The 22296-nt window shown below is 43.8% G+C and overlaps 1 protein-coding gene across 2 annotated transcripts in view; it reads left to right on the top strand.

Moving 5' to 3' along the window:
* EYA2 (EYA transcriptional coactivator and phosphatase 2) overlaps positions 1-22296 on the top strand; it is a 284272-nt gene that overhangs the window by 146613 nt on the left and 115363 nt on the right. For both annotated transcript variants that reach the window (XM_086932597.1, XM_086932598.1), the window contains exon 5: positions 74-190. In XM_086932597.1, coding sequence (XP_086788723.1) covers positions 74-190 — 117 coding nt within the window. The remainder of the gene's footprint in view (positions 1-73; positions 191-22296) is intronic.

Genomic DNA, 22296 nt, shown 5'->3' on the forward strand with positions numbered 1-22296 from the left:
TGACATGTCTGAGACGACATCAGTCAAACTCAAGATACACAGTGCTTACCTTTTTGTCTTTCGCTCTCCACAGGTATCAAGACGGAAGACAGCCTGGGCCACTCCCCTGGGCAGAGTGGATTTCTTAGTTATGGTTCCAGTTTCAGCACTTCTCCACCAGGACAAGCCCCATATTCCTACCCAATGCATGGTTCGTAAACCCATATTTGCATCTTCTGTTTTTTTCTGTTAGAAAAGCAATATCAAATACACAGGGGCACATAAAGTAAATATGTGTATATGTGACATGTATAGCTCACAGCCATCTAAAATGCATCAGAACATTGGAACGCTGTAGTTCATAGGTTTACAAAGAACTGGATATGAGACTTTATTCAACAAAATGCCAGATATGGTGGAGATTATGTTATGCACCGTTTGTCACCCCAATGACATCAAGAGTTGTCCTTTTGTCCCACTCTTAATCCATCAACAATCTCTATCTTACTATTGAGGGGCTAGGGGAAGGTCTGAGGTGGAAATCGCAGAAAATAACCAGAACTGGCGAGGACAATAGGTTTTGCCAATGCAAATAGTTTTGATTTGTCATAGTTTTTTACATGTTGCACAGCAGTAGAGGCTGCTGTGCAACATCGCTTAACATGGCCAGCATTGACCGTGTCATATTGCTTTTTTTTTCTTGAAGCCATAACAGCTTACAGGGGGGTGTCAAGCAAGGCGAGGGTGGATGGTTAAACATATCGGAGAGTGGGAGGATGTGCCTAATGGAAGTAGTAAAGTATTAGAAAAGTCAAACTTCTGACATGTCTCAAAACAATGGCATGGGGTGGAGGATGTAGGAGGGCTGATGAAAACAGTGGCAGGCAGGAAGATGGTGGGTGAAAATAACGGCAAGCGAGAGCAGAGAAAACAGTGATTCAAAATAAGGGACAGTACCTGTGTGTACCTGGCGGCACGAGAAACGGGTTATAAGGTCCTCACCTTATTTTGTATACCTGGTGCTACCTCTTTAAGATGTGTTTCATCTCTCCTCACATGCCCTTGTAAGCCCATGCCCCTTTAAACCCTGACAACAGTGGTCTAAAAGCCTAACCACCAAATCCAGTCCTTGGTTCAATGACCAGCTAATCATTTTACGTAAAGCCTGTAAAAAGCTGTAGCGAGCCTGGAGATGGGACTACGACTCTACTTCAAAGGGGCATTATCAGGCAGCTATTAAGACATATCATAGGGCTATTCAAGCTGAACGGGCAGCTTACTTTGCTGATGCGATTAGGAACAGTAGTAACCCTTCCAAAAGTTTTTTTCAATACTCAAAGAACTTAAATCATCGGCAGTTCCCATAGCACCTGTGATCTCGTCGAATGAGCAATGCGAGGTCCTCGCCCCCTTCTTTGTTGAGAAGATGGAAAATATCTATAAGACCTTCCCTCAAGTTGGTACGTGTCCTGACGTCAGGCCCTCATTTTTTCCGATGCGCATGTTGGCTACTCTCCTGCCGATCCTTCAAGATGAGTTGCATGTGCTCTGTAGCAAGGCCAAGCCTGGCTCTCCGGCTGACCCCTTTAAGCCTCAGCAATTTGTAAAATCACTGCCAGTGCTCCTTTCGCCTGTGGACCAGTTGATTAATCTGTCTATATCCATGGCAGTTGTCCCCAGGACTTGGAAGCATGCCAGAGTGGCTCACAGTGGTATCGTACACAGACGATACTCAGTTGGTAGACACATTCACAGATGACCATGTACGGGACGCTTGTAAGTTTCGGAGCGGCCTCGAGGCTGTCACTGAGTGGATGACTGCCAACTGTCTCCAGTCCAATGCCAGCAAGTCGGAGGTCTTGCTGGTAGGGAGAGATACTGAGCTGTGGAGTGAACGCTGGTGGCCGGCCACCCTGGGAGGTGCACCCGCCCCAAAACAGATAGTATAAAATGTAGGTGTCTGGGTGGACTCTGCCCTTACCTTTCAGACTCAAGCCAAGAAAGTGGCAGGGACCTGTTTTGGCATTTTGTGTGGTCTTAAACCGCTGGTGGGGGGTTTTGACCCACCCCTTAGGCAGGTTATTGTGCAGGCTTCCATTCTATTGCGATTGGACTACGCTAGTTCACTTTATTTGGGGACTAATAAGGCTGAAATTTTGAGACTGCAGAGGGTTCAAAACGCTGCTGCCATAACTCTTCTGGGCTTGCCCAGAATGTGTTCTACGATGAACACCATCCGTTGATTACACTGGCAGCCTGTGGCCAAATGTGTAGAGTTTAAGTCCCTCTGCATTGCTTTTAAAATTTTAAAGCATCCTGGCCAATTTACTTGCACCCTACATTCCTGCCCATCAACTACGGTCGATGGTGCAGCATCTGGCGGTGGTTCCTCGGGTGAGGAGGGCGCGTGCAGGGAGACGTTCCTTTTCTACTTTGGCAGCTAAACTTTGGAACAGGCTACCTTTGCATATTCGTGGCATGGATAACTATTTGTTATTTCATAAGGCAATCAAAACATACCTCTTTCCTCCGTCCTAGGCTTTCCTTCTGGTAGCCTTGCAGTTTTCTGGTGTCAGCGCTGGAATGCCCATTTTCTGGGGCAGCTGTGCTCTTTAGAAAACGTTATAACATAACGTACCATAATATAATATAGCTGCCAAGTATCTCGTGTCCCCAGTGACAATCAGTGGCTCTTGGTTTTTAGCTAACAGACAATTGCATTGTGAAAATTGTGGTTTGGCGACTGTTGTATTAGCTCAAAGACGGCAACCAGTAAAGTATTACTGGCTAATACACCAGGACTGAATTAACCTCCCACACAAGATTGGGCCACCCAAAAGCCAAGTGCCCGCACTCCCCACCTTGGTCCTGAGAGGAGAACTGCACTTTTAAGTGGTGCGTCCTGCTTTTTCAAATACTTAACAATCCACCATTAGTGATCTCCCATTGAGTATGTGACTCTCAAATTTCCACTGTGCTATGTAAACCCATAAATATAAAGATGAATAATCATTCCCCAAATGACATCAAATAAAAAGCTTTTATTTGGTATCAATCTGCATTTTCCTCCTTGGTGTTATAAACAGTAGCAGTATAATAAAGTAGTCTCAAGATCTCACTTCTGACATGGAACAAAACAGTGGTGTGCATGTTTAAGTAGGAGGGGAGAAGGGGTGGGTCAGAACAGTGGAAGAAAACAACGTCTCGAGAAAACCAACGGGGTTTGAGAAAACAAAAGCAGGCAGGCGAAAGGTGGGGTGATTCAAAACAAGGGTGAGCGTTAGGAGGTGGATCTAAACAAGGGTGAGGGGGAGCAGGGAGGAGGGAGGAGGAAGGGAGAGGGTTTTGGGTCAAAACAACCATGAGTGGGAGGCAGGTGGTTCAAAACAATGGGTCTAAAGAATAGTGAGAGGGATTCAAAACGACGACAAGCAAGGAGAGGGACGTGCTCAAAACAGCAGCGAGCGGGATGAAGGAGGGAGGGTCTGGTGGGTCGCAACAATGATTAGCAGGAGGTGGGTGTGTCAAAACAATGGGGATGGGGTTCAAAACAACATCGAGCAGGGAGAGGGAAGTAGGGAGACTCAAAACAACAGTGGCCGGGAGATGAGTCGGGTGGTGAATCAAAACAACGGCAAACTGGAAGACAATGGGTAAACACAACGGTTAGGAGTGTCAAAACGATGATGAAATCGAGGAGAGAGGAGGTGGTGAGCCAAAACAAAGGTGAGAGGGAAGTAGGTGGGGGGGCTTGAAAACAACAACAAGCAGGGAGAGCGAGGGGAGTCACAGCAATGAAGAGCAGGGGATCAAAACAACGATACGTGGTGGAGAGAGGGTGGGGTCAAAAAGACAAGCAGGGGAGGGATATGGGTCAAAATAATCAAGAGAAGGGGAGGGCAGGGGTGAAGGAGAGGAACTGCAGAGACATGCACTCAATAAGAGTGCATGTCAAAAAATAAAAAAAGATTACCTGCCTCCCACAGGACGCAGTACTTGGTCAATGCTCCATACCATGGACAAAGAATGGAAGGCCTGGATGAAGTCAGAGGCTCTAAACTCCTATTAATTTCTTTTTTTTACAAGAGATTTCACAGCCAGCAAAACCTAAAAAAGCACTTTTACATTCCAGTTTCTTTTCTGTGCTTGCCAATTCCTTTAGAACCTTATGAAACAGGAACAGCAGTGGTAATGACAGGGGTGCCATTCTAAAGAGCAGACCAGGTGTAGCATCTGCTACTCTTGCACCTTGTAAGTGATGTTCGCAGTAGCTGGCTACATAAGGACGGGGATGCGACAGAACAAAAAGGCGACAGAAGAAAGATTATGAAGGCAAAGCTGCCCAAACGCAAGGACTTCACAGGAAATGCATGCTCCAAGAAGGAGCATGTAAAGGCAATGTTCACCTTTTATAGAACTGGAAAAGCCTCAGATTTACACATCTTCATAGTAAATACAACCATGCTTTGTGGGAGAAGATGCACGCATTCCCATTTCTATTTTTCAAACCATTGCATGTAAATCCTGAATATAAAGGCAGCTCCTAGGTGCATGCAATCCTTTTGCAGCCTTACACTAGCAGAAGAATGTGCTCCTAAATTTAAGCAAAATGTAAACACAAGAAATTAAATAACTGGTCAAGATATTTTCCCACAAGAGCCAGAATAGACGTAGCAGCTGATAGCTGGCTACTGGGGATTTCAAAGGCTCAAATGTGTCCTAGATGGATCAATGTGCATTAGAGCCTGAGCAGTTTCACTGTGTGGTACCAACATTCTGGAGCCAACATTCCATTCCATTAGTTTACAAGACTTAAATCATAACATTCAGCCTGTTTAATATGAACTATGTTGAACATGTTTAGTGGATATATCTAAATTTACTGTGAGACCCTCTATTGAATAATGAATTATTACCTTTATGGCAGTCACTAAAGGGATGTATTCTGAGATTCATCATTTTATTATCTCTACCATGGCTACATTTCAGATTTTTGTTCAAATGAGGAAAACAGGGATTAATTTAGCTTTAATTTGCTAATTTACTGTGTTAATGTGGAAAGGCTTACAGTGGTGAGAACATGCGAGTGTGAGAAAGTTCTGAATCTTCCTCTATATTTTCTCATTGATTTTCGGAAATGCAGTTAGTCACATGATCCAACACCTAAGTTTCCTGTTTTCTCTGCTGGCTATCTGACCAAGAACCCTTTCCCTTGGAATGCATTTTCAAAAGCTCCTTGAGGTAGTCTTAAATGTAAGATCCCAAAAAGTGTAATGGTGCCCTCCGCAGATGTACTGGTGCGTGTCTTGGTCACGGATTCCCTCACAATCATGGGAGCTCGACGCATTGAATGTGAAGGTACTTCAAAGCGCCGCCCGTGAGTGGGTGATGCGTCTTCAGTAATAACAAAATGCAGACACACAAATCACAATTCCAGTTGATAAGAGCACTTTACGTGGCACGGTCCTTGTCTTCGCAGACCACTGGTAACAACACCCTAACCTCAAGTCAAGCAATCACAGGCTGCTCCATGGGTAGTTTAGTTACCTAGTTCAGGTGATTTTTAAGCTGGTGCCTCCTCCAAGGAACTAGGAGCGTTTAATGTTCTCTCATAGTGATTAAAACTATGTATGTTTTGCATAAAATGTATTTATGAGTATGTGCGTTTGTGTGTATGCACATGCACAAACCCACACACACAAGGTGAAATTATCACAAGTTATTGAAAAACCTCCCCCAATCCTAGGGGAGCACTTGGCCAGACAAACACTGGCAAACAAATAATCAATCGAGTTTCTACTAAAGTGCGACTACTCAGCCATTAGGCCCTCAAGACGCTGAAGGGGGGGTCTGCGGTTCAGTCAAAGAGCCCGGTCTTTGGGTCCTTCCTGAATTGCGGCAGTGATGGTGATTGCATCGATTGTTGTGACGTCTAAGGTTCTAGATATAGGGATTTCGTCAAGGGCTGATCGCACTTTTCTGGGCTTTTAGTTTTTGCTGCAAAGACCTGAAAGCCTACAGTTGACTTCTGTGGAAGTTTGCAGATGAGACTACAACTTTGCAAGTGTGCAACATGCACAGCATAAGCTCAACGGGTACAAAGTTAGTGTGTGGGAACCCTCTTGCATGGGTACACGTTATGACACAGGATGTCCGTCCTTTCCTGTGCCGGACATAGACTATTTGCCTTGCACCCTACAAACTAGAGGATCTGAGTTTCTTAATTTCTATTGTACTAGATCATCAGTTTTCACACTTGTTAGGATCTCAGATAGTATCTCTTGCCCACTCATGACAAAACATGTTTTCTTTCTAATGGTATCGGATTAGGATTCCTTTATTTCACCCGCCACACTGCAGCAGACCATAATGTCTAAGTTAGGTATTTTTTTCTAAACAACTCAATATTGAATTTACTTTGTTATGGACTTTTCAGCAAAATCCAATTGTAGTACATTAAAAAAACTTTAATCAAAACTGTTAAAATGTGCATATATTTTCTAAATAAAGTTTTGAGTATTTTGGGATTGGCATTGATATAACTGTAAGAACATGGAAATTGAAATAAAAGGGAAGAGCGTGCAAATTGTAGTGGTTTAACCAAAGTGTGTCTGTGGTGTCAGATGCTCAAGAGAACAGTCCAAAAATGTTACTTTACTGTTATTTTTTTCGGCACTGTTATGCAAGGACCACTGTACTAAGAGCTGTTATTGTTTTCTTTTGCTGCGATTTGTAAAATCAATAAACTTGATTATCAAACAAATTTTTTTCTTACTTTAACAGCCCTGTTTCATGCTTGTGGCTAGCCAACCACCAACATGGGCAGCTGGCCTGCAAGTCACAACTCTTAGAGTGTCTGCACTCTGTATGAAAGGTTTTAAAGATGATGTACAACTGCACATTCACAATGTGCTCAGGGCCAGACTGGCCAATAGGGCAATCCGGCTGTTCCGGAAGGCCTGATCTGATAGGTCAGCTTGTGGGCTGGCTTTGTGGATCTTTGTGGGCCGGTTTATGGCCTAGCGGGCCGGTGTTTACTGTTGATTTATCTGAAATTAGCACAGGCATTGCCAGCAGCAAGCATAAATGCATGCAGCATCCCATACCATTACTGAACACTTATACCTCTTGTCTTTACAAGTTCAAAACAGCCCAAATTTGCAAATGTGAACCACTTTGTGGGTTGTGAATGGAATATATAGCTCACTGTGTTTAAGATTTTGTATTCTTTACCAAGATTGTCAATAAAAGCTGTGTTTCAGATTTGCACAGCGGCCGGTCTTTGAATGTGGTGTTACTAAAGACTGAATATGAATTATTCAGCCAGGCAATGGATTCCACTGCTTTATAATCACACCTTATATACACTTGGGGAAAGTAAAACACATGCCTCTAAGATAGAATATTTAACTGAAATTTAACAAATATGAAAATGATGAGTGTTAATACACTGGAGTCCTATTCAAGGTACAAATTGCACCTAATTTATAAAAAGAATGTGTATTCCGTCCAAGGAAAATTTCCTCTTGATAGAGAATGAAAATGCAATGGGTCTTTTTGAATTAATTGCAGGAAGCGGAGGGATGATGGATGCCAGAGGGTGGAGGTGCTTGTTAAAAGTGAATGGATAGTTGGCAAGAAAGGAGCACCTAGCGCAAATAAAGGAAATCACTTCCATACAGGAATCACTTGTTGAGTAAAATAGAATGCTGCTTTGTGCAGTCCCAATACCACAAAACTATTCTAATTTATGCGACGAAAGATGAAAAGATCAAACGCAACATTGCAGGTCCATTTCCCTCGCGAGGTGATCCTTTTCCAGGAAAAAACCCACATGCTGCAATATAAATCTGGGGGAGAATTTGATGGCTCTGTGAATTGGGTCATCAAGATGATGTGTTTTCTTCATCAATTTATGCCTGCAACCAGCTTGGAAATAAAGAGGCACTTTTCATCGAACCAAGGTTTGATGGACTGTGTGAAATAATTTACTGGTCTCTAAAAACAATTCCCAGTTGGCCGATGTCCACGAATTATAAAAAGCAGCCCTAGCGCTAACATATTGCTTCCTTCTGCAACCTGGACTAGTTTGGGATCTTGGCAGGGGCGGTGATGTAAAGAATTGAACTGGAACTTGAACTCTTTTTCAAATTATAAAGCAATTCTTATAAAGAGGGTGACACATTAGAATGGAGGTAGTTGCCCTGCAAAAAAAATGGGGGGCACGCATTTTAATGAATGTAGGGAGTTCAGAATTGCAGATACTTTTAAATCTAAGAAACAGCAATTATACTTAAAGCAAATACTTACCAGTCGCAATATTTGCAACCATTTCCCACTATAGCCCCTGTAGACAGTTTTGAAGTACTCAAATTTAACCAATCAAACTTGGGATCTTTACAAAAGTATGGCATTGTCAATACTTTTTTTGTTGTTTTTTTGCAAAATCTCATTGTTAGGGAACCTGCTGAGCTAATCTAAACAGGGAGCACATCAACACACACAGTAGTTTCCTTCACTGCCGTATACTTCTATGGTAATGTATGCTCCTCAAAAAAGCTAACATTTCCATAGTAGTCTCTGGCACTTTGTGTGCTGATGTGCAACCTGTGAAAGGGCAGCATGCTGTCACTCACAGTGACGTTAGCCAATGGAGGTTGTGGGCTGACCCAGCGCCCCATGATTTGTGCTGTAGTGGGCGGGAGTAAAATATGGATGACAGAATAACAAGACCAATCGAGGAAGAGGGCTAGCCAAACCCTTTTAAGTATATTAATCATATAGTATTAGTAAAATAAAAAGGTCTTGGCTAATGCCAGGCCTAAAAAGTAAATATGTTGTTATATCGTTTATGTTTTATCATGCATGAGCTATCAATACCCAGCAACTTTGAGTTGTCATGACAGAATATTTTAAGAGAATGACAATGGCCCCTCACTAAAGTCAAGGGTATTGTGATGTCAATTCCTGGTATATCAATTGCAATCGAATAGCATGTGATGTCATATCCACTTCCACTGTAATTGTGTTGAAAGGACACTCCTGAAGGCACTTTGTAAAATACCATGTAGCCTTAGAAAATGTGGAAGCACTGTGAGAAAGATATATCTCCAGTATTTTGATATCAAATAAAAGTTCTTATGTTTTTGAATAAAAAGTGGATGGATTGAGCAGAAAGCATCAGTGTGGGTTAAACAGCTGTTTTCACCAGGGCTATTACACTTTGAAAAAACACGGCCTGCAGTTTATTCGTTTTAAAATGTCATCAGATGTGCGGGGAGAGCTTGTATGATCCGTTCCAGTGACATCAATATTTGCAAGCATACAGCCTATCAGAAAGAGCTACAATAGCCCAAACATCTTGAATAGTAAGGTTTAAGGTGAGTGGCTAATTTGTATAAAAAATAAGTGTGGGGTTCCTGTCAGGAGGTAGCTTGCACCATCCCATTTCTTCTGTTAGTGCCGCCTAAAACGGAGCCAACCACTAACCATGAAAGTGGGAAGGGGATGTGACGTAATGGCCTGAGTTGCAGACTCAGAAACCAGCTTTGAGTCTCAGCGCTGGCTCAACATCCTGTGATTCTGAGCAAATGACATAGTTTCCCCATAAACGTAGGTGTCCTTAACTGGTGCTCATGAAAAGCACCAGTGTTGATGATAAAGTGCCGGTGCTGAGCACCGGAAACCACCAGCTCAATTGAAGCTCTGTTTAAGGTATGTTTTGGTAACATTCTGGCATTACACACGACACACAGAGTCAGAACACTGCAAATGGTGTTTCTTTTGTTATGTTATGTTATGCTATGGTATGTTATTTTATGTTATTCACACTTTTATAACAACAATACAATTTCCATGACACCATACCGCATCCTCAAACCTTACACCGTTTAGTGCTGAACTTTGGAAGACCATTTGCGATACTCGGATACAATGGCTTCGTGTATATGCTGGTTCATAGTCTTCTAAAAGAGACTGGATTTTTTAAGAATCTATCTGTTCCATAATCAAACTAACCATGTTATTCCTCATTTATACGTTATTGCTTAAGAGTCTTCTACAGTCACATGATAAGTTGACGCTGCTCCGCCAGCGATGTTCAGGGCAAGTAGTCTCTGGGTTGTCCGTCAGCCTGTCTCCATTTGTTCTGTGGTAGCCTCAAACAATGAAGTAAGGCGTGTGTTGATCAATCAGAAATAGTGTGGTGTCGTCTTACTGTTTGGTTTTACCAGCTTCCTGGTAAACAAGTGCATTTGTTCAGGGATTTGTGTACTGTGCTGGCATGTCACCTTCTAGGCACCAGACTGAGACAATTAGCAGACAGTGATTCTTCTACAAATATGTTCACTAGGCTTTGCTTCAGAGAGAGACTATTAGCAGACGGTGATTCTCCTACAAATATGTTCACTAGGCTTTCCTTCAGGGACATGCACTGGATAAATTAGTCTGACCCTTCTCTTGGCCTCCTGATGATGACATGGGCCTATTGGAGATGGATGCTGAAGATCAACCACTGGTTGAGGGACGGTAGTGGGAGGAGGGCCTCCAACATGTGTATCTATATTTATAGGGTTTTTTATGGCTTAGGCTAAGTATAGGTTTTTGGGTTGTAAGGGCATTTTTAAGATTTAGGGTAGGTATAGGTTTTTGGGTGGTAAGGACATTTTAAGGTTTTATGGTGGGTATGGGTTTTTGGGTGGCAAGGAAATTTTTAGGCTTTAAGCCCTCGTGTGCTCCCGTCGGCCGATGGCCGACGGGAGCACTACCTCGCTAGTACTGCCGTCCGCCAACGGCCGATGGAGCCCCGCCCACCTAATAGAACACCCGGGTGGTTAAGGCGTTAAGGTGGGTGTAGGTTTTTGGGTGGCAAGGGATTTTTAAGGTTTATGGTGGGTATAGAGTTTTGGGTGGCAAGGACAATTTGAGTGTTTAGGATGGTATGGGTTTTGGGTGGCAATGGTAATTTGAGGGCGGGCAAGGGTTTTTTGGTGGCAAGGGTCATTTTAGGGTTTAGGGTGGGTATTGGTTTTTGGGTGGCAAGGGTAATTTTGGTGTTCATGGTGGGTATGGGTTTTTGAGTGGTAAGGGTATTTTTAGGGCTTAGGGTGGGTATAAGTTTTTTGGTGGAAAGGTGATTATATTTATATATATATATATGGAGTATACTTGCATACTACATTTTTACCCCGCATATGCCTTTACCAACCATGTCTTTATAACGAGATGTCCGTGGTAAAGGCATGTGTGGTAAAGGCATATGGGTTTTAAAAAAATGTGTAGTAAATGCATGAATGATAATGATGCATGCGTTGTATTTGCTGCATTGTAAAGGCATGCATGGTAACTACATACTTTGTTCCAACATACAACCAGCAGAAGACTTGTCTAAAAAAGATTTTTGTAGACATTTCCTGAAGGTGAGGCTCTTTTGTTGGGATAGTAGCGAAAGGTTGAGAGGATTCCACAGCCTGTAGCCTTGCACCTAGAACGCCTTTCCTCCTTTATGATAAACTCTGCATCTATCCAAGGTGATGGAGAAATAGTGGCTAGCGCTCTACTCCGAGAACTGGCGATAATGCTGTAAAGACTTTTTTGGGAGATTTTTGGTAACAAGAAGATACAAGTAAACTATGCCCCTAAACATAAGCACAAATATTGTAAGGAAGTTTCAAGACGCGCAGAGTGACAACACAATAATGAAATCTTACCCTAAAACACCAAATCACTTATGTAGGCGTGGTATGCCAGAAAACAAAATCTATACTGGGCATTCCTGATCCCTCCCGGAAATCCCTTTCAAACCCTGGGGCTTTAAAGCAAGTTGTAAAGTGGAACTGCAGTCACAAGCACAGTAGATGTACAGGGACAGCTGCTCCTCGGATCCGGTGCCTGAGTCATGTCGTGTAAGATGCCCTCCCGTAAAGCCCGGCTGACCCCTGGACTGTGTGTTTTGGCGTTTAAATGTGGGCCTAGTCTGTCTAAATGAATTGGAACTTTACGTGAAACTGTAGAGAGTTTTGACTTGAGCGCTCTTCGGAAGGGCACATAAAATGCTTCTATTTTATTATACTTATAAGCTAAATAAAACTGAAAGCTGGTTGTTTTTTTTTTTGCTTTTGAACTTATTTTCAAAGTGAACGCCATCAAAGTAATTTTAAATTATTGCATAATGACTGGAAGTCTCCAAACAAAACTAGCCGAAAGCCTCTCTGTCCTAGAAGCAGTGCTATAAAAGGAAATGGTAGGGCTAACTTGCAGAATTTGGTGCCTACTCTGAAAATGAAACCTTGACACCCTTTACATGAAGTCCTGAACGGTATATCTGGAGTGGTATAAAATCAAATGGTAGGGCTAACTTGCAGAATTTGGTGAGGACTCTGAAAATGAAACCTTGGCACCCATTACATGTAGTCCTGAGCGGTATATCTGGAGGGATACTTTCTGGACAACTCTAGTGGTGTATTGTTTCCAGACTCGAAATTATTGGGTCAGGAAACAGTGAAAATCATTCCTAGTGCCACCCGTATGCTAAGCCAGAGAACAGTACCTCGCTCAATGGCTGTCCTTTGTTCTCGATCCAATCTACCTACTCGACTGTTCATAAAGAATCCACCTTAGGGATAGTTGAGAGGCTGTCCTGTGGATTAACTGTGTTTTCGAGCTGGTGTTGCTCGATCTGTCGGCCTCCCTTGTTGTGGTTGGCCATTCCATCTTTTCTTGACTGACTAGAAAGAGTAGGATTGGCTGGAACAGTGCCAAAGTGTATTTTCTGTCAGGCCAATCCTAAATTGTGTGGTAGCCATTTTGGTCAAGTGCGTTCCACATTAATAGAGAGAGGCCTCCCGGAGATCAGTACTATCCCAGTCTGTTTATTATCTTTATCTAACTTTTAGGAGAGAGAATTGGCAGCTTCGGATTGAAGGTTTTGTCCTACGCCATGACACCCAAGTGCTGACAACTTTCGATCCTGCGGCTCAATATCTGAGCATTAGGTTAGGGAATTGTCTATCTGTTGTGCGTACTAGGGTGTCTGATAACTTTCTTTAGCTGAATAGGAGCAAAACCGAGATCTTGCTGATGGGTACTGAACATTCAATCTAGTCAGAAAGACTTTGCCCAACCTCACAAGGCTAATTGACATCCCCGAATGCTCATGTAAAAAAATCAATACGTCTGGTTGTATAGTCTATATTTTGACATACAAATTGAGAAACTCTCTTCCTCCTACTTTCTCCTTCACACTTTCAGGAAAATTCTTCTTTTTTTCCCCACGGAAAGTAGTGGGTCTAAGGATTATACGAGTTTGGAAACTAGGAACGAGGTTTCCAAGGAAAGTAGTGGCTCTAAGGATTCTACGAGTTTGGAAACTAGGAAAGAGGTTTACCGCTGGCTTCCTGAAAAACAATTCAGGGAATTACCACTCATTGAAAACAAAGTTGCACACTTGGATACTGGTCTGTGAAACTTTGGCCATGTCTTGGAGGCCAACAGATCAACCTAAAGGCTACCAATAACGAAGAGAAGCCAGCACATGTACCCTGTCTCATAGAACGAATAGTTTTCAGGACTTATCCTAAATGTCTCTCTTCTCTTATTTTACCTCATGTGCCACTCCTCAGGAAGGTCTGTCACGGGAGTAAGTCTTTCAGAATAATGTGTCGATCTCGGAAATCCTCTACCAAAGCACCTGCATGTTAGGACAAACTACAATTCTTTTAGGCAAGCACTGAAACCCTTCTTCGTCTGTTAATTGCATCTCTGTCTGTGCTGACTCGCTTTCTCCTGGTCTTGTCTTTGATGTGGTGGTTGCCGCATCTCACTCAGCACCATGATGCCTTTGGTGACTGTGTCCTTTATAAATGAATAAAATAAATAAATAACACCTTTGCGAAAGATCCCGGTCACCCTTGGTCTTTCAAGTTATTCCCCATTCCGGGGAGTTTAACATGTGAGCCCCATTAACTCATTGGCGATTAACTTTGGCCACTGTATCTGCCCTCTGAGTTGATAAAGGAACTTGGAACGAGAGCTTTAGCATGTTGTTTTACATGCTAAGGACTGACTGTGTATAGGGACATGGGGTCCTTCAGAGACAGGGGCCGTTTATTTGGCCTATGTTACCCCCCTTTCGAAATGTAAAGGTGGTATCTTCTCTCCGAGGGCAGTTTGTACTTATTTATACCTCACACCTTTCTGCTTACAGGTACTTCAACATGCGTTTCCTGACAAACCTGAGGATTATGTAGGTAAAAAACAACATTCTGAAATTCTTTGACTTGAGACTGGAATGTGAAATCTGCGCGTTCCCACGCTGCTGCAACAGTGCCCCTCAACCCTGCTCCAGGGGGTACCATTTTCTCCTGGGGTGAAAAAAGGAAGTGCCTTTTCATGCTTAGTATGTCTCGAGCCGTGCCTGCCATAGGCAGCCCCACCGCCCCTCCCCCAAGACAGAGCACAGCCGGGTCCCCTGCTCGCCCAGGCCCCGCCCACGATACGTCTCAGACTGACAGCTCCCGACAGCTGAAAGTCGTTGTTCTTCTTGCAGGGCAGATGCTCAGGGGACTCTTAAAAGTCAGACTTTTAACCCCTGTGGCAAGGACAAAGCATTTAGTGCAGCGTTTCAAACGAAGACAAAAAGTGCTTTTAAAAACATTAAGTCACGAATGAGGTCAGTCTCTGAGCCCTCACTGTTGGTCACTGCTCCGTTTGGATTTGTGGACGTGACTGTTCTTGTAAATTGGGGAATAGCTGTTTGGTTTTCATTCAAGGCAATGAGTTTAGTTTTCACTCCTAAATAAAAGAGCGATTGCTGAAAGCGATTTTATGAAAAGTGGTGCTAGCTCACTAACAATCTGAGGGTGTACTTTGTCACTTCGAACTAGACATTTTAGAGGCAGATTACATATATAACAGCTCGTTTTCACAATCTCAAATGCCTTGCTATGTTATGATTAGTTTAGTGGCTGCCTGTCTGTTTCTTTTTGCATTTTTTCAAGTTATACCTTTTTCATTAAAAGTTACCAGTGATTTACCCCCTGCCCCCCTAACCCCCAAGACGATAACTCGGATGTCTTTCCCAGAAGCACTGCTTGGATTTTGCTCCAGATCTGAAACTGCCTTTGAGGTGCCTCTCTGCCTCTGGTGACCACTGCAAAGTCCTATTTTTAATTCCAAATGGTGGTGCAGCTCTCCACTCAGGAAATGGCACCACCTATTAAACCAATAAGAGACGAGCTAGAGTGTAGTGTATTGTCCATCTTGGAGGAACGATGGCTCAGCGAGTTAAGCTGCAGGTCGTGGCAACAAACTCTTCAGTCCAAGACTGAAAGTTGACCACCATTAAATTGTTTGATAGTGCCAACAGTTGGTCATAGCGTTTAGAAACTGCAGAAGTGCTACATAAAACAACAAGGTATTATACAGGTGTTATCCTATTTATGTTTATTGACTATAGACCTATCATTTTTTTCCTTTTTCCACTGCTCTGAGAACACTGGGGCAACTTAGCGGAGGGAACGCTCCTGGGGGTGCCCTGGACTGGCTGTGGAATAGCTCCGAATTTCATAAAATGTCAGCAATGTCTGTGAATTGGTGCAAGTGATACCTTCCCTGGGCACCTGGCTGTTGCTTTACAAAACTGAACTAATTAAAACTATTTTCCAGGTAGTAAAACTCACACCATAAAGTTTACACACAAGCTCACGCACACACTAGTCTTCCTTTTAAACCTCTAGGAATTATTACTAGACACAGCACAGAACAGGCCCATGGTTAAATAGACCAGACCCAATGAAGCCTGAACATCACAGCTGTGGTCAGTGAGGGACAATCGGGCTGAAATGCACCTGGCGGACTGCCAACAGCACTATATGGCCTTACAAATGGCAGAAAAGCAGTATACAAACACTGACACCATAACTTTGAGCTCCTTAGAGCCAGCACTAGGAATCATAATCAGAGACAGTGCTACATTAAGGCAATTGTAAACAACCGCCTTGTGGTGCCGCTGCAAAAAGCCACAAGAGGGCATCGGAGTTCAAACAAGGCCCAAAAATTGTTTTGTTGCTAAGGGAAGAGGAGGGCCCAGTTGGCAAACTGCTATTCTGTCTCAGGTTCTGATAATTCATGCACCAAACCTGATGCTGGTGAAAAAAACATCAACTTACTTTATATGGCTACTTGTGGTTGTTACCTACCTGACATGTTCAAGTGTTTCACAAATTACCAGAAGATCGAAATTGTTGTTGAAGTCTAAAATCTAAAATGGCAGTGAATAGTTTCTAGATTGTGTACCTCTCTTCCAAAACAATTATGAGGCGCAGCTGTTTAAAATCTGCATTTTGTAAGAAACAATTATTACTTCTGAAAGTGTTCACCAAGGTTATGTCATGAAAGAATGAGTATTGTGTATGTGAAGGCCACGAGGGCCCTACAAACTCACATACTTAAAGACTGCAGCAGTTTGTCAGTTGCAATTATGAGGCATAACTGCGGCCATCTTGGGCGGAAATTGTTCTAATGACAAGCCTCTGTGGTATTGCCTCTCTAACATGAGTTAGTGGTGCCTTCCCTTCAGCCCTGGGATGGGAGTTCTGATCACTTCTCTTGCCCAGTTCCGCTCATGTAAAACAGAATTATGTGCACTGAATTTTAGAGTCTGTGGGGACGAATACGGAAATCTGCCAAACTCTGTTAGTGGTTGCTGCTGCAACTAAATTCCGAGTGCCTTTAGTAAATTTTGAAACACTGTAGGCTCGGCTCAGCCTGGACTTGGCCACGTGTAACCAGATGTGTAGTCCTGTGGATGGCAAACATTGCTAGTGGTTCTTTGAGATCAGGGGTGTCCAATATGTGTCCAGCAGAGCAAGATCCATGCCTGATTTTCAAAAACTAACTGAAGACGTAAATAACCCCTCCATCCCTTTGAGTCAGTGGATGTAACTTTATATCTTGACAATGTTGCATGGATCTGGCCACCGTGGACCTATGCTGGACACCCATGGTTGAAAAAGTTGTAAGGCCTCTTATACAGCTGTTTGACACAGAGCAAGATGTAGCTTTGACAGTGTCAAATTAGCCATCAAGGCATGAAATGAGATGGGGAAGGGTAAGAGATGGTGACAGGAGGGGATTACTGGTCAAATTGGAATATGCTTTTTGCAAGTCACACTTATCGGCAAGGACAGGCATATCTCTCATCCTTCCATGGTCGATAGGCTAAGTACAGTAAGTTGGATAGTAGTGACATTGTAGGAAGTGCGAAATAAAAAAAAAAGATTTCTTATTCACGTGTTTGGTCCCTGTTCTGAGGTGTGAAAAGAAAAGAATGATGTATTTTTACTGCATGAATTCCACCAGGTTTTACCAGAAAATTTGTGTGCAGTCCAACTCAGATGTGCGGTAATTACTACAACATTCGCATTTCTGATAGTACACACACATGTCGGGCAACCTGAAGGAATTGAAATGAGGCCACAATATGAACACCTCCAGAATATTTTGCTCTGTAAGGCCGTCCTACATCCTGCCTAGTCAAAACTGTGCATAGTAAAATAAAATGTAATTTAATTCGGCCTTAGAATCGTCTGAGACGCTGTGCATATTTCTAATAATACTGGTAAAAAATGAAACTCACAACATTAAGGGTTTATCGACATGGGAACACGTTAGGATTTTTACTTATAGGTTCCATTTTACCCGTGTTTGTAAAACTATCATCTGGGTTGACGTGCTACCTTGTAAGACACTGTGTCTACTTTCTATACATTATAAAATTAAGCGTGTCAAAGAAAAGCACGCAGAATGGAAACGCTTGCCTAACGGTGGGTCTGGTGGCCCAAGGGCCCGGGCTAATTTGTATACAAATCACTGACGTGGTAATTTTGTGGGGCGACCGACTAACAATGGAGGGGTGGCAGAGACAATATGCCTCGCGCCCCGGGGCCATAGGCCCTTATGTTCAGTAATGGGACGCATAATTAAGGAGCCGGCGAAAATGTTGCCCCTGGGCCCAGGCCATTCTGTTGGCGAGCTTGCCTGACCTGTAACCACGCATTAGCCATTGATTTCACCCAGGGCGTTCTGACGTTCGGGCCTAGAAAATCGCATTTTCAAACGTGGATTGCATTTATCATTTCTGCCAGTGGGCAATTGCTTATCTGAAGAAAAGAAAGTAAAGCTCGCACATCTGTGTCGAAAATAATGTTTCTCCTTAAGTGCCCTTTTTCCTCGTGATTGTTAGTCATGTACTCTAAACTTCTATTAGTCCCTCACTGGGTGAATCACACCTGATTCCGTTATTAGTGAACTACTGAACGATTCTTAAAAAATGCCTCTATGAGTCATGGTGGTGTCACAATTATTTGTATTTCAATTATTTTTCCTTAGATCATATTTACAAGGAGATTGCGCTTGGGGAAGGTCACTTTTTTCAGCGTTCCGGTGGCTCATTGCCCTGCACCATATTTACAAAGCGGCGTTAGGCCACTTTGCATGGCTTTAACCATGCTTTGAAAATATGGTACCCTTTCCTGCGTGAAAGGGGCGTGCAGTGGGTGTTGCTGTGGGCGTTTCACCGCAACCCCCAGTGCTTTTTGATGCTGCCCCAAATTTATAAGGATGTGTAAATCTGAGGCAGCGCGAAAAATAACGCAATGCAATGGTAGGCGTTAGATTAGCATAACAAGGAGAAATACTTTTATTTCTCCTAATTTTTGTTCTTTCTATGTGTGCTGCAGTCTGCAGCACACAGAAAGAGCAAATCGCTTTTAAAGATTGTTTATGTGCAGGAAGGTGCCTATTCCTGCTCATAAACAATCATTCCCTGCAACACAGGCACCCTTGTACTATGGTGCAAGGGTGCCTGTGTTGCAGGAAATCCTCCCTGCAGCACAGGCAGCCGTGCACTCAGGCCCGGACTGGCCGTTGCGGGCACCGGGCAATCCCCCGGTGCGCCGCAAGGGTGGGGGCCGGTTTTGGGCCCCTGGGGGCCGTTTTTGTTACAGGGCCAAAAACCGACCCCCCCAAAGCGCTCGGTCGCCCCCCCCCCCCCCCCGACGGGGGCTGCTGAGCACTTTGCCAGGGCCGGTTTTGAGTTCCCAGTCCGGCCCTGCGTGCACTATAGCGCAAGGGTGTCTGTGTTGGCACTAGGCAGCTATTTTTTGCGCCAGAACAAGCAAAAATGCAGGGGTACACCATATTCTTGTGAATACGGCACATCCCTGCGTTTTTTTAAATGACAGCACAGCGCTGCATAATTTGCCGCACCACTGCGCCATTTCTGTGTGAATATACCCTAATGTTTTTTTTGCTAGGAGTGGTGCAAGGATTATTAGCACGAGAGGTAAAACTGCATTTTTGCCTGTTATTTAAGAAAACAATAGCTCCTGTAGAATAGTATGGAAGGTTTCTGATAGAATAATGCACAATGGCTATAGAAAAGGGTTGGAGGGATGTCAAAAAGAAAAGCTGACTACACACCTTCTGGATTTAGTGAAAATGTTATGTAATGATTTATAAGGAAATTAAGTAAATAACACAATCTATACACATGAGTATTCAAGTACACAATTATGACTGTGCAAAAACTAAACAATTAGATAATGGTGTTTGGTGTCCCAGTGAAAGTACTATTGAACCGATAGTACAAAAAGTGACATTAAAAGTGACAAATGAGTAAGGTTTCAAATAAAGTAAGGCGAACATACAAATTATATTCTGTAGACTAACAACAATTTTAACAATTAGAAAATGTTGCTGTTTGGTTCGCCTCTTTAAACTGTTGACGGCATTTCGACCCAGTCAGGGTATTGGGTCTCTTCAGGACCTGGCAGTGGGGGGACACCTGAAGGGAGGGCTTGTACTGCCTAGTGAATTGCAGTGGCACCGTGAAGTAAGTGTAACAAAAAGACTCACAGGGCCCAAGCCGGGTGACCAAGTAAGGGTAGTGAAGGTAGGCAACCGGAACGATGGAGCTGGCCCAGGAGCTCAATACAGAATAAATCAATGAGAGAGTCCAGAATGCAGGGAACGTCGGCCGCGCGGTGGCACTACATATACGGGGGAGCGCGGAATTGTTGTAAAATTGTTGATGCTAGGCCATTTATTCTGTATTGAGCTCCTGGGCTAGCTCCATCGTACCGCGTGCCTACCTTCACTACCCTCACTTGGGCCCCCGGCTGGAGTGGGCACTGAGAAGTGACGCATCGCTGCTTTCACGCAGTGATGCGTCATTTCTCATAAATGAGGCCCCAAGTGATTTCTAAGTTGTGGGCATGGAGATAGTTGGACACAAATTCCAGACGACGAGGATTTATGAAAGGTATTGTGGACACGAGCAGTGTGCCCCTGCCATTCATTCAGGGCAGCGCCTTGTGCTTTAAGTGGGCAGGTGCTCACAGGTACTCTGTTCCTGCAATTTTTTTATTTGAAAGAGAGGGCACCAGCACTTTTTAGCAGTGGTGCAATGTTTTAATGGGGGAGTTCCAGAATCTCTCACATGCCTGCCAACTTGAAGAACAATCTCACCGTGTGAGAAGGGGGCGGGGCCTTGAAGGGAGTGGGGTCTCATGCCAAGAGGTACCTACAAGGCACTTTTGAACCCCACCCCATCCTGCCCCTAAGCCTCCTCTTTTCCCCAAAAAAAATAAAAAGCTTGCTGAGGCTGCTGCCGATGTCCTGGGGTGCTTTCGCACCCCTTAATGACCTTCATCAGTTCAAAGTCTCAGAAATCTAGCCGGAAAGCCTCTATATACAAGACCGTGTGATGATAGCCGATATTGTGTGTCACGCAGTGGTACTGTGTGAGTTGCAGGTATGCTCTCAATAACAACTAAAACCCGGGTATAGTGAGTACCTGCATCTTTATATTTTCATTTCGAGCACTAGGCAGCAGCGCCACTAACTGTTGATGCACGTGAGCGCGGTACCCCACAATATGGCGCCGACATGCTTTCAGTGACAGCAACAGTCCTGGGTCTTTTCTTACTTGGTCCACGGTTTTTATTACACAATAGTCCGTCACACCGGATGTGCTATTCCTTCACATTTCCTAGTGCACAGAAGGTGGTGACAGGCCAGGACTGGCCATAGCGTGCACCGGGCAATCCCCCGGTGCGCCGCACGGGTGGGGGCCGGTTTTGGGCCCCAGGGGGCCGTTTTTGTTACAGGGCCGTTTTTGCAGCATAGCCCTGTACCAAAATCGGAAGAAAACCGGCCCCGGCAAAGAGCACGGGGGCACCCCCAACCCCCCGGGTGCCGGCCGAGCACTTTGCCAGTTCCGGTTTTGGTACCCGGTTTTGGTACCCAGTACCCTGGGTGGTGGTGTTGTTTCTCCCTGTACCCGGGTAACAGCGGATATGCATGTTCTAATAAGTGATGTGCTGCTGCAGAGGAACACATCTGAGTACTGTGGGTATTTTTAAAATGCCTGGAATCGCTTTCGTTTTGAGAACAGCCCCAAAAAAGAATATATTTTCAGACTTTGCAGAAAAGCCGCTATACAAAGAGCCATTTGTCTAGGGTGACCAGGCGTCCCAGATTTGCCAGGACGGTCCCCGTTTTTCACCAGCTGTCCCGGTTTTTTAACAGGGACGAATGAACATGCAGCAGGTGCTTTTTTATGTTTTACAAAGCAGAGATAGTTAGCAGTTGTTTTAATAAAGCTATTTCATTAACAGGCAAGCTACTAGGCTTACAATTGCATTTTATGTATGTTCCTACTGCCTGTTTCATCATTTTCTGTTGATGAGCGTGGTCATTCTGTGCGGCGTCTTGAAGTAACATTGTAGTCCTTCTTCTGTTTTTGTGAAATGCCCCGGTTTTTGGCTTTAAAATTCTGGTCACCCTACAGTTTTTAGGGGGAACAGAGGGAGCTGGGGCTTTAGAAGTCTTTTCAATATTTAGCGCTGGGAGCACTTTTAGGCCTAAAATGATCTGCTTGCCAGCTACGTCATTACCGAGTCGCTGTCAGTCATACAGTAAAAGCTTCTGTGATTGAACGACAGAAAAATACCGTCCAATCTCCTCTTCACACCTGGGGAAGATTCTCCAATATCCTTTCCAGTGAGCTTTTTTATGCCTCCTTGATCTTACAAAGAAGGTAAATGTGTGTATTTTCCCAGGTGTGAAGGACAGGATTTAAATAAGTGTTGCGTGTTTTTTTCTCTTATTTGTTCTTTTTGCTTCTGGTTGTATAACTAGCCAGAGTTGCAGAAGAATTCCGTTATCCACACTGTTTTTCTTTTGACTGAAAGAAGGCTGCCTTTTCCCTCCTATCAGCAAATTTGGGTAAACCAAAGTAGCCCTGGAAAAAAAGCT

This window comes from Lissotriton vulgaris, chromosome 7 (assembly GCF_964263255.1).
Source record: "Lissotriton vulgaris chromosome 7, aLisVul1.2, whole genome shotgun sequence".
Taxonomy (NCBI): Eukaryota; Metazoa; Chordata; class Amphibia; order Caudata; family Salamandridae; genus Lissotriton; species Lissotriton vulgaris.